Here is a 13,683-nt window from a genome sequence, read left to right as displayed (position 1 = left end):
AGAGGAGAATCTCATTGTTCCTCTTGTCATCTTTCTTTAGTAAGGCTTTAACCCTGTACAGTTCCAGGGTGCTGGCATGTCTGATGCTAATATTAGAGCACACAAAACATCCTTTTTCATGCTTTCCATCTCTAATAAAGAAATTATGTTGTATTATTATTAATAAAGTGTTGATGTTTTTCTTAGAATTCAACTTTATTCCAAGTAAAAGTTATTAACTTGTTTTGATTTTCAGAATAGCTGACTTACAATTATTTTTGTTTTATTTCCCCAATATTAGTATCACTCACTTGATATTATCAGGTATAAATTTTCAGTGTAATCTTGACTGTGACAGGGTTTTAAATGCTAATGTTTATAGAAGCATGAATGCTGTGAAAGAAAGATGGAAAAAATAATTTTAGAATGCATATCTGAAGATTAAAATTTCTACATGACCATTGAGTAACATCTCAATAAAGTTGAAATGTATTTTATACTAATTTATACTTCATATTTTTTTCTTTTTCTACTACTCCTCTATTACCTAGTCCTGGAAGTCTGATAATTACATTTTCTTACAGAAAAATTCAAAGTATGATAAAATGCAAAAGTTGAAACTGATCCGTCAATGTCCTTATTATACAAACTGGCCTACATTATCCATATATGAACTAATTTCATTTAGTAAATGGAAAAAATTTCCTCCAAACCATGGTGAGTTTGATTTTAGATTATTTTTCTTCATGTTGCAATATGTTATTGGAATTTATAACTTATCATAATTTTAATATTTAAATAATAATGCTGTTAGCTGTTCTCTAATTTACCTATTGATTAATATTGAATTAGGTATTTTGATTATGGCAAAATAATATTTTGTTAATAGTGATATTCACTGGTTTGATTATCTCCTGATTTTCCACAGCCTGGTATATTTACCCAACCTGGATGTCCCAGGAGTGGACAAACTGTAAAGGAGAAATTTTAAAAAATAATTACAGTCATTTCCCCTGATCTTCTGATTGGAACTATTCAAGCACCATTTGTTAACCTATATCTGTGCTGAATATCACCCATGAGAAATATATCAATCACAGATGGAGTAACAGTTATCCAGAATACTCGCAAAAATGAACTCTTTCAGATTTAGATTTATTAAATCTTGTAATATTCTTATAGATACAATGAGATAACTTGGAGATAGTACTGAAGTTTCAACATACAGTTTACTTATATTTCAAATACATTCACAACCTATGTAAATTTAGGTAACATTTTTAGTATGTTTGTGATTGTGCCCTTTCACATGAGACCAAGGTGTGAAATTTTCTGTTTGTGAAATTACATTGGCACTGAGGAGTTTCTAATTTTGGAACATTTTGGATATTAAGCTTTTAGATTAGGCAAACTCCCCTGTACATAGAATAAGAGGCCAAGATAAGAAAAATAAGCACTGAAGAACTTATGTCCTCAGTATTAAGCATGGAAAAGGCATGTGGATTTCCTGAGATGCTTACACTAAAAGTATAGGTGACATCCTGATCTTTTGAATATGTGTACACCAAGCAGAACCACCTAAATACTGGACATACACATCAGAAGATCTGTGGAAGGGTGTGGTCAGGACTTTGGATCTTCTTCAGGAAAAATCATTTTTGCCTAAGAACAACAGACAGACATCGACAACAGAGGAAGGAAACCTTAACTTTTTCTCTAACAGTAGAAGAGCTATTTTACAAATCATAATGTAAAAAGAAGTGTTTGAAAGAAGTATTTCCACACAAATCCTACATCTGCAATTGTAGTGAGTCTCAATTCTAAATTAAAGAAAGTCCTAAAAACAATGACTTATAAATTCCAGAAAAGGACTATTTTAGCAATAACAGCACAATTGAAAAGTTATAGGATTTGATGAATATAACCTCAAAAGGAATCACTATGCAACAGGAAAGTGAAGTACAGATTGCCATGATACAGTGGGCTTTTTGTTAAATTTGGAAAAATAAATGTCATTAGAGGCAAGTTCATGCTTTAAGGAGCAAGGATATTCTAATAAACCAAGTATTTTTGATGGGATTATATATGTTCAAAATTTCCTTCAAGTCTTATATTTATATTTTATTTATGATGTTTGAAACACGGCATATAAATAGTTTAATATACATATATTCATGTTGATTACAAAAATTAAATAATTGTATAATTTTTTCAAATAAATTATTTTTTTGTGACATATTAATGCCATTGTCAAAATTCAAAGCATGTGTTGAAAAATGAAACAATAAACTTCCATGAAAATTGGGAGTTTAACACGTACAAATGAATCCACAGTTTTATTATTGCATAAAAGTAATTTTTTCAAAATGTGAATGTCATGGATTTATCCTAGGTTTTCCTCCTTTTGTAAATAAGTAAACATTGGTCCTTGTCTCACTCTCTTGGCTGCCGTCTCTAAAATAATATCTTGACCTCATCAGTCTACTATTATACTGATAGTGTGTCCATGAAGGAAAGCAAAGAAGTAAATCACATGTAAAACATTTTGAATTATGTGAGCCAATATAGAATTTAGAGGGAGGAAATTAACACTGCTTTTACTATATTATGTGCATATAAATAATGTTTCTATGTGTCTAACATCTATGTAAAATACTTCAATTTATCACTTAAGAGCTAAAATGATACTGTGCCCAGCACATTTTTACTTAGTCTATGACTGAGTTCAATTGTTGTTTTGGATGTGAAACGTTTTGAAAAACAATGAAAATATTTGTGAAACTATATCCTCCATTGGATAACTTGTTGTTATCATGAATAAGTAGAAGATAAATATTTTTTCTCTGATTCCCAAACATATGAATGCATGATGCTCACAGTTATACAACTTCAGAAAATGTCCTTCTTAGAACAGGTTTTCAGGTTCACATGAATATCATTCAAACCTCTTTTTATTCTTGAGATATTCTGCTTCTCACAAAAAAGCATTCCCACCATCCAAGTACTAAGTTGGGCCATTGAACAACTGATTTATTGTTTAACAAAATAAATATCAGGAAGGAAAGATATCTTTTGTTGGGGTGTGAATCAAGAAGGGAATACTAGTGGAGAAAGGGTGGGTGAATACAGTCCTAATATCCAATGTGCCCATCTTTAAAAAAATAGAGAAAGAGGACATGGGAAAATACTTTTAAAATTTAATGTAGACCTCACAAAATTAAAGAAGTGAGGGAAGGGATGGGTTGGGAGGTATAGGAGAGGATGTTGAAAGGGATGACATTGATCAAGATTCATTGCATTTATCAACTGATCTGTTAAATGGCAACTCTTCTATACAACTATGTAAAAATAATTTAAAAAAGAGAGAACTAGGTAAATAGAATATTGGGGGGATTGGAAAAATGGGGAAACATGATGGAAGGGTGAAGTTGTTCAGTAGGCATTGAACTTATAAACAGATATGTTTATTTGAAACCCCTCTGTAATAGTAATAAAATAAATAGATAATAAGATATAATATAAATAAATAAATAGAAGGCAGTCAAATTCAGATAGAGAAAAATAAAACAAGCCACTCCCCCAAATAAATAAATAAATAAATAACATTCTAGAATGAAGACAATATTCTGTGACACTGATCTAATTTTTGTGTATGGAAGTGACAAGCTGTGATCTCAGAGAAAAGGATCAAATGTAATGCTTCTGCCTTTTATGATTTATATTGAATTATTATCAAAAATGCAGATGTTGTACCTTAAATTATATTTTCATAATCTGGGTTTAAAATTAGTAGAAGTATGATTTACAAAGCATGATCATGTGTATTTTGATCTTATTTTCAGAATGCATATTGAATAAAGTTTCAGAGGGATTTTGTTAGTTATTGCAAAGCTTAATAGAGTTTAGAATTAATCCTTGACAATCTTGAAATAAGTAAAGCCTATTCTTGGCTCTATTTCCTTTGTTAACTTTTTAAGTCTTTCTGCTTTTGCTTTATTTGTCAAGGGAGTATGAGTATCTATGATGTTACTTGTAATTTTCTGTATAGTTTGTACCACATCAGAGTCTTCCCCGTTTTTGCTGAGTGGAAAATACAACTAGCTTAATTCATCCATCAATCTCTTCATACATATAAATGATATATGTACATATGTGTATATACACATACATACAGGTATACATTTACATGTATACACATTAAATTAACTTCATGGTACATAAATGATTACTAGACACAAAAACACTTAAGGAAGTAACAGGAATTACCATGTAACCTCTAAGAAGAACTGAACATTAGTAGTCCCAATTCTCTAATAAAAGGGAACGGATTACTGGATTTGAATTTTAAAAAAATAAAGCCCAATTGTTCGCCTCTAAGAAATGCACATTACTGGTAAACATAAACACAGGCTTTAAGTGAAAGTTCAGAAGATTTCCCCAATGGAACCACCATTAGAATTCTCGCAACAAAAGCTTTGAAGTTTAAAACAAAGTTAATCAGAAGAGATAAAGAAGGTCCATTTAACTCAGAAAAAAAATATCAAGAGATTAGGAAAACTGTGAACATATTTACTGAGTGTATACACGCTCCATTTTTTAAAGTAAACAGTACTGAGCGAAAAAGCACAGAAATACCTGACAACAGTAATGGTGGGTGGCCTCACTTGTTAGGTCATTCAGACAAAAATTCTTCAGGATTTAATGATATTGTAGATCCAATGTACTTAACAATATCTATATAATATTTCACAAAACAGAAAACATACTTTCTAAGAAGTTCACAGAGCTATTTCAAAATGAGATTACATTTCAGACAGAAACAAATCTTTACAAATACAAGAAAATTAAAATAGGACTAGAAAATAAACCAACAAGAAGAAAAACCATGTAAATATTCAATCAGAAAGAAACTGAACAATTCACATTTGAATAATCAAGTGGGTCAATGAAGCAATACAGGATAAATTTTAAAAATCTCTTAGATACTTCATTGTTAGAACCAAATTTTAAACAGTCAAGTTACAACATATCAGAAGAGGAAAATTTAGAACTATGGTTTGCAAAAAATACATGATTTAAGTTCTCACCCGAATTTAACTACTTATTAGTAGTTGGGTAAGATGAACTGTATGCTAAATAGTTGTATAAAGTAAATAACTACTGATTTAAATAATTTTCAGCAGGTAGAGTATAATTAAAATGAATCAATTATTTATGTAATTAATTCAAATCCCTTGGAAGTAAATTGGTTACAATAAAACATATTTTAATTATAAAATATTAAAACTCCCCATGAGTAAATAAATCTTTTCATGACCCAAGCAAACAAATGCTGATGCTCTTTTATAAGGTAAGTTTTTCATCTACCCCTGTTTATTCTCATAAACTACCATTGTCTCTTTCATGTTTTAATGACAAAATTATGTTTCCTACTAATCCACTTGGTTTTGATGTTGTATCTTTTTTCTTTTAAAAGTAAAATTGGGGAGGGGAAATGAGGAGGAGATAACAAATTGTACAAGAAATGTGCCCGTGCCCACTGCCTTACGTATGAAACTGTAAGCCCTCTGTACATCACTTTGACAATTAATAATTATTCAGAAAAAAGTAAAAGTGTTTTATTTGTTTAAAAATGGATGGCATAAATATATTCTCTCACATTTTAACCTAAAAAATAATCATTTTTTTCACTAAACCAAATATACTGATATTTGAATCAATACAAATGATGAATTATCATATTATTCAGTTCAAAGTAAATTTTAGTAAAAATTTATAAGAACTCTACAAATACTTAATCTTGTAACTCTCTAATTTTAAGATGTAACCACACATAACATGCTACTTTCAAATTGAAGATAGGAATCTCCTGGTTCAAGACCACCCCTGGCTGTAAAACAATGTTAGCAAGACCCTATTATAAAGAACAAACCAGGCAGTTGGGTGCCAATGGCTTATGTCTATAATCCTAGCTACTGAAAGGGCTGAAATTTGAGGATTACTGTTAGAAGCCAACTCAGGCAGAGAAGTCAGTGAGACTCTTTATCTCCAAAAATCGGCCAAGAAAACTGGAACTCCATGTTATGGAAGCGACTGTTATATCACTGTTGTAATTACTTTCAACATGCCATGTGAAACCATAGCTTCTACTGTTTATGATCCTCTTGTATCCCCTTCCTGTGGTTGTACCGGCACTATCACTGTATCTTATCTGAGTACACTGGAAACTGTATATACTGGTATTAGAACCAGGGAAATGAAAGGGCATATCAAAATCGAGAGACGAAGGATAAAAAGACAACTCCAAAAGCAATACTTGCAAAACCATTTGGTGTAAACCAACTGAACAACTCACGGGGGCAAGGGGAGGGGGGGAGCGGGGGAGAGAAAAGGGGAGGAGGGAGAGGGGAAGGGTGAAGGGGGAGGGGGGAATGAAGGAGGAGGTAACAAACAGTACAAGAAATGTACCCAAGGCCTAATGTATGAAACTGTAACCTCTCTGTACATCACTTTGACAATAAATAAGAAAAAAAAGAAAAGAAAGCTGGAAGGCTCAAGTAGTGGGTAAAACACCTTGAGCAAAACAAACAAACAAACTCAGGAATAGCACCCAGACCCCAAGTTTAAGCCCTGGGACCACAACTGGCACAAAAACAAACACAAATCAAGTAGAGTAAGAGGATCAGGGTGGTAAACTTGACAAAAGCCTGAGAGCCTATCTGGAAAAGAACAAAGGTAAAAATGGCTGAAGTCATTGCTTGAAGGTAGCATGTTTGTGTAGCAAACACAAGGAAGTCATTGTAAAATAAATAATATCTTATGAAACATTCCTAGTGCAACTGTTACTGGTCATTGATGCTTGTGAGTATTAACTGAATTTTTGTATTATGGAATTTCTTAGATATTTTATAATGACTTCATAATGCTTATGAGCAAATAAGTAAGTACAATTACAATATAATCTGGTTTCTGCAAACCTAAGGCAACCTATTCAGTTATGAATCAATTTGATTAAAGAACCAATCAAACATTGTGCTGTACTATCTTCACCTTCTACCTATGAGAGTGATTTAGCAGAAGTCTTTGTCTTCTTGGGATTGTTCAGTGCTTGGAAGTTGAGAGATAGGGAGAGATAAGATGAAGATGGAGCCCTGATAGTAGAAGTAGTGAGGTTGGTATGAAGAGTTCTCTGTGCTGTAAATTTGAAAGAGTGAAACAGAAGGAAGAGTAAAAATAGAATGGAGGCATTCTTTTTTTGTTTTAAAAGTCTAAGGCTTAATTAATTGAGGAGTGAAAGTGAAGACACTAAAGTATTCTTTTGTGACTAGAAACATTTTGAATATGGTTAACAAGAGAATGTTAAAACAGTCAGCTTTGAATACAGATCCATCGATTGGAGATCCAAATATGTTGTAAATGATCAGTTCCAGTATTAATATAGAGAAGCATAAGAAATACAATTTTTATGAAGATTCAGATTTTATGCTTTGGTGGGACACTGGTGGCTGGCTCATGCCTATAATCCTAGCTACACAGGAAGCTGAGATCTGAGGGTCATAATTCAAAGCCATCCAGGGCAGGAAAGTCCATAAGGCTCTTATCTCCTATTAATCACCAGAAAACTGCAAGCAGAACTGTGCCTCAAAGTAGTAGAGTGCTAGCCTTGAACAAAATAGCTCAAGCACTGCACCCAGGTCCTGAGTTTAAGTCCTATGACCAACAAAAACTAAACTAAAACTAACTAACTTCATAAATAGATATAATTTATCTTCAGGAGAAATTTTGCTAAAAATATGACTGCTCAGAACCTCGAAAAGATATTCCAGGTAAGCTTCTTAGGCACTAAATTTCTATTAGACATCTCTGCATTGTTAGTGGCAGAAATCAAATTCAGCAAAGCAAGAAAACAACTAACAGTATGATAATTCATTGGTTTATGTAACGAGTTTAGCCATTTACCTTCAGGAATGTCTAGATTCTAGTCGATTCATTTACACTCACAGTTTATTTTCCATTCTTTGGTTCTACTTTGTTCTGCATTAGCTCCAGAAAATTCTCTGATGCCACAGCAAGTTTAGTTACATTACCTTCATAGCCAGCAGTCCCAGTGATAAGTAGCTGCTCCTGATCATTCCAGGAAAATCTACTGTGACTCACTTGCAAAGCTTAGGTCACACATAGGCCCTTAACAACTCGTTCTGGCTGAGGATAGAATTTATTGTTTAGCAAATGCTCGATCACAGCCCTGTCCCTGGAAAATAAGAAGGTTCTCCTTGAACTCCTGGATGGGTATATCTCCACAAAGATGTGGAGACAACAAAACTACATACTTCATCCAAGTGTTCTTTAAAGAACACTTTATTAAAATTATATAAAGTAGGATTTGAAACAAGACTGCCTCTATTGGACCTGAAGACCCTTTGTCTTCATTTTGACTTTTTTCTTCTTGATCCCAACTCATCTGAGGTTCTGCACCTCCCATCAGAACTATTATTTCCTGGGACCCAAAACTTGAGTTGCCTGTTAGTAGAATTGACCTTTAAATGGTAGGTTTTCCTCTGAATTTATCAGAGGCTGCTACCTTTACAATGATATCATTTCACGTATTGTATTTGGACTTAATTTCTTTTTTTTTCCAAATTTTTATTATCAAACTGATGTACAGAGAGGTTACAGTTTCATATGTTAGGCATTGGATACATTTCTTATACTGTTTGTTACCTTGTCCCTCATACCCCCCTCTGCCCCTTTCCCTTCGCCCCCCCCCCCCCCGCCAGGTGTTCAGTTCACTTACACCAAACAGTTTTGCAAGTATTGCTTTTGTAGTTGTTTGTCTTTTTTTTTACCCTGTGTCTCTCAAATTTGGTATTCCGTTTCAATTTCCTCCTTCCAATACCATTATACACGGTTTCCAATATACTCAGATAAGATTACAGAGATAGTGTAGGTACAACCACAGGAAGGTGATACAAGAACATCATCAAATTATTTCTCCTTTTTTTACCCTGTGTCTCTCAAATTTGGTATTCCCTTTGAATTTCCTACTTCCAATACCAGTAAACACGGTTTCCAATATACTCAGATAAGATTACAGAGATAGTGTAGGTACAACCATAGGAAGGTGATACAAGAACATCATCAATAATAGAAACTACACATACACATACAAAAACAATACTTGCAAAACTGTTTGGTGTAAGTGAACTGAACACCTGGGGGGGAGGGAAAGGGGGGGAGGGAGAGGGGGGGAGGGAGAGGGGGGGAGGGAGGGGGGCATGAGGGACAAGGTAACAAACAGTACAAGAAATGTATCCAATGCCTAACGTATGAAACTGTAACCTCTCTGTACATCAGTTTGATAATAAAAATTTGAAAAAAAAAAAAAGTAAAAACAACAAAGCACAGGGTCACTGGAAACAGACCAAGGAAATGCTGTAAACTCTGGATGTTGCCTAATATGAGGAAGTATTGGAAATACAGAATATTAATTCTAGAGAAGACAACACCTAGGGAAAGGAAAACAATTCAATGTACAGCCTACAAAATTCAGAAAATTGAGGGAAGGAGCGAGTTGGGAGGGAGGGATGGGGGAGAATGTTGAAAGGGGTGGCAGTGATCAAGATGCCTTGTATTCATAAATGGCTTCATTTAATGTCACCTCTTTTGTACAACTTAATGATGTACTAGTTAATGATAATAAATAAATAAAATTAGGAAGATATCAAAAGAAAAGAACATCATCAATAATAGAAGCTACAGATACACATGGGACATTGAAAGTAGTTACAACTGTGATAAAACAATTGTTTCCATAACATGGAGTTCATTTCACTTAGCATCATCTTATGTGTTCATAAGGGTATAGCTATTGGGCCTTGTGATGCTCTGCTATGACTTGCCTAAACCTGTACTAATTATTCCCAATAAGGGAGACCATAGAGTCCATGTTTCTTTGGGTCTGGCTCACTTCACTTAGTATAATTTTTTCCAAGTCCTTCCATTTCCTTACAAATGTGACAATGTCATTCTGGCATAAAATGGAATTAATTTCAATGCTGACAGGAAATACAATCCCTCGCAGAGAGTTTTGGGAATCTGTAGAATGGTTACTGTTCAAGATTCTTATGAGAAAAACATGTTGAAGGCTTCCATAGTTTCTACAAAGGAAAACTGTGTCTCTCTTTCTCTGTGTGTGCCTGTCTCTCTAGGTCACTTTGTCTCTTGCTTTCTTCTGCCTTTTAATTCTTTCTATTCATCCTCTCATCAATATTGGATTGACCAACAACTAGACTAAATCCTTATTTTTTAAAAATATATTTCTCTCTTTCTCCTCAAAGCACTATATGAGTGCATTAAGATAAAAATCTTTTTTTTTTTAACATGATGCTGCCTTGCTCAAGATTGTAGTTTTATTCTCTTTACATCTGTCATGGTTCTGTGTGAGTTGCATATGCACAGTTTCTGTTTGTCACGGGACAACCACAGTATTAGTCACACAACACGTTATTTATTTATTTTGTTATTGTAAAGATATACAGAGTGGTTACCATTTCATAAATCAGCTAATGGGTCCATTTCTTTTTGGACAATCTCACTCCTTCCTTTGCTCTTTACACATGACAAACTTTATCTGAATATTGCTACTCCTGAATTTCTAATATTAGCATTTCTATGTATTTTAGATTTCAAAGAGTATTTATTCAAGGCTTCTGAAGCTTTGAATTAGTGGCAAAAGCAGAGTGTATCTCTGCTAGGGATGATCTATTTTTCTCTCATTTTAATGCTATTATTTCTTATTTAAAATATTTGCATTTTTCCATTTTATTATCAGTCACACAAGTAATTTTTTTAAATAATATTATATGCTTCGTTCAAGCATAGAAATAATGTTATCTGGGTGCTTTGGTTGGATTCAACACTGAAGACTGGGAATGTTTAGTTCATCATATTCTATAAAATTACTTTATTAAAATGAAACAAATCTTGGGTCAGTAGAGGGCAGCCATGTCAAAGACCTGTGTCTCTCTTTTGCTGTTTTTGGATCCTGAATCTTGGTAAAAACTTTTAGGAAAATCTTAGGGAGACCAATGAAGCTATAAGATTAGTATTGGCTCAGAGACAATTGAGACATTCACATACTTTTAAGATTTAAATGTTAGAGTTGTGCTGCTTACAGCTCTCAAGTTAAAAAACAAATGTATTATTTTCTTTATGCAACTGTAACTTCCCTGTATGTCATCTTTATGACAACAATAAAAGTAGTTTTAGCCCAGTGGGAAAAAATGTCATACTTCAAATTTTTTTCCTTATTTATTTTTTAACCATGTTTCTGAAAGTAGTATCATTTTCTGATGTTTATTTTAATATTAAGTCATTCTTTACACAGAAAGCATGGCAAGCCTCTATATTAAAATATCATTTACCTAATGCCTATCTTAGAAATGACAAAGTGATAGAGAACATGAGAATGTTCCTTGATTTATACACATCCTAGATTAATATTTCGACTTGCATTTGTTTGAGAAATATTATTTTAGAAAATATTATTGGAACTTAAATCTAGAGAAAAAGTTTTCCATGGAAAGCAAAATATAAATCAAATTTGGATTGCTATCCAAGAATAAGTGACAAGTGTCTTAAAAATGTAGTGATAATTATTCAGGAATTTTACACAGAGCAATTTGTTTATGAGATTAAGGTGGCACACTCAAATTGTATTTTGGTATCTTATTTATTCATGCTGTTTCTCAAATATTTAAAACACAATTCTGAAGAGAAGATATATGAGGTACATGATTTAGATCAGTTTTTTAATGATGAGGGATCCATCAATAGTTTTTAGTGCATCAAAACCATAGCCTATAGCATAGCAAAACTACCTCAACCACAGAGTGTCAATTTTTAATGTGTGTTACCTCAGAAGAAAGACAAGTGATGGCTTAGCTCAGCAAGATCTTCCATGTAATGTTTGTTCTTATGTTTCTATAGTACATTAAAAATTACCTTTTCACAGATGACATGATCTTATACCTGAAGGACCCAAGAAACTCAGTTCCCAAACTCCTAGAACCAATAATCTATTTTGTCAAAGTAGCAGGTTACAAAATCAATCCACAAAAATCAGCAGCTTTTCTGTATACCAACAATGTACAAGCAGAAAAGGAAATTATGGAAATAGTACCATTTGCAATAGCTAAAAAAAGAATAAAATACCTAGGGATTAACCTAACCAAAGACGTGAATGACCTATTTAATGAGAACTATAAAAATCTAAAAACATGCCAGAAGTGCTACTGTGGCTCAAGTGGTAGAGTGCTAGCCTTGAGCAAAAAGAGAAGTCAGGGACACTGCTCAGGCCCTGAGTTCAAGCCCCAGGACTGGCAAAAAAACAAAACAAAACAAACATCTAAAAAGAGAAATAAAAGAGGAGGCCAGGAGTTGGAAAGACTTCCCATGCTCATAGGCAAGCAGATTAAATATAGTGAAAATGGCCATATTGCCCAAAATGTTATACAAATTCAACGCAATACCCATCAAAGTCCCAGTTACATTCTTCACTGAAATAGAGAAAACAGCACATAAATTCATATGTAACAGCAAAAGACCTAGAATAGCCAAAGCAATTCTAGGCAAAAGAAGCCGCACAGGAGAAATCACAATACCAGACTTCAAGCTCTATTATAGAGATAATCATAACAAAAACAGCCTCGTACTGGCATAAAAACAGACCTGAAGATCAATGGAATAGGATAGAAGACTGGGAAATAAGTCTGCATACTTACAGTCAGATGATATTTGACAAAGGAGCTAAAGACATACAATGGAAAAAACATAGCCTCTTCAACTACTGGTGCTGAGAAAACTGGGCAGCCATATGTAGAAAACTCAAAGTGGACCCTAGCCTATCACCATGCACCAAGATCAACTAAAAATGGATTAAAGACCTCAACATCAGACCTGAAACCTTGAAACTACTGAAGGAAAGAGTAGGAGAGACACTAGAACTTATATGCGTAGACAGGAAACTTCCTGAACAGAGTCCCAGGGGCACAATAGGTAGGGGAGAGACTTGACAAATGGGACTACTACAAATTAAAATGTTTCTGCACAGCTAAAGACATAGCCACTAAACTAGGAAGACAAACAACTATATGGGAAAAGATCTTCACCAGCACAGCAAAAGACAAGTCCTATTATCCATCACCTACAGAGAACTCAAGAAACTAACCCCCTCCAATCCCAGTAAACCAATTATTAAATGGGAAAAGGAGCTAAAGAGACACACAGGAGTAGACATAAAAATGGTAAAGAAAAATATGAGGAAATGTTCAACATCCTGGCAGTAAAAGAAATGCAAATAAGACACACACCCACTCCAAACAACCCACCTCACTCCAGTTAGAATGGCCTATACTCTGAACTCAGGCAACAAGAAATGCTGGAGGGGATGCAGAGTAAGAGGAACCCTTCTCCGCTGTTGGTGAGAGTGTAAACTAGTACAACCACTCTGGGGAATAGTATGGAGGTTCCTCAAAAGACTCATAGACATACCCTATGACCCAGCCATATCACTCCTAGGCATCTGTCGTGAACAACAGGATCCAGGATACTACAAAGACACCTACCTGCACATCCATGTTTATCACTGCACAATTCACAATAGCCAAAATATAGAAACAAACCAGATGCCCCACTACAGATGAA

At 33.9% G+C, this 13,683-nt stretch overlaps 1 protein-coding gene across 1 annotated transcript in view; it reads left to right on the top strand.

The window, feature by feature from the left end:
- Cnbd1 (cyclic nucleotide binding domain containing 1) overlaps positions 1-13,683 on the top strand; it is a 285,819-nt gene that overhangs the window by 216,833 nt on the left and 55,303 nt on the right. The window contains exon 9 of the mRNA XM_048358771.1: positions 564-696. Coding sequence (XP_048214728.1) covers positions 564-696 — 133 coding nt within the window. The remainder of the gene's footprint in view (positions 1-563; positions 697-13,683) is intronic.

The sequence above is a fragment of the Perognathus longimembris genome, chromosome 12, assembly GCF_023159225.1.
Source record: "Perognathus longimembris pacificus isolate PPM17 chromosome 12, ASM2315922v1, whole genome shotgun sequence".
Taxonomy (NCBI): domain Eukaryota; kingdom Metazoa; phylum Chordata; class Mammalia; order Rodentia; family Heteromyidae; genus Perognathus; species Perognathus longimembris.
Note: the sequence above shows the minus strand (reverse complement) of the source record. Positions and strands in the feature narration are given on the sequence as shown.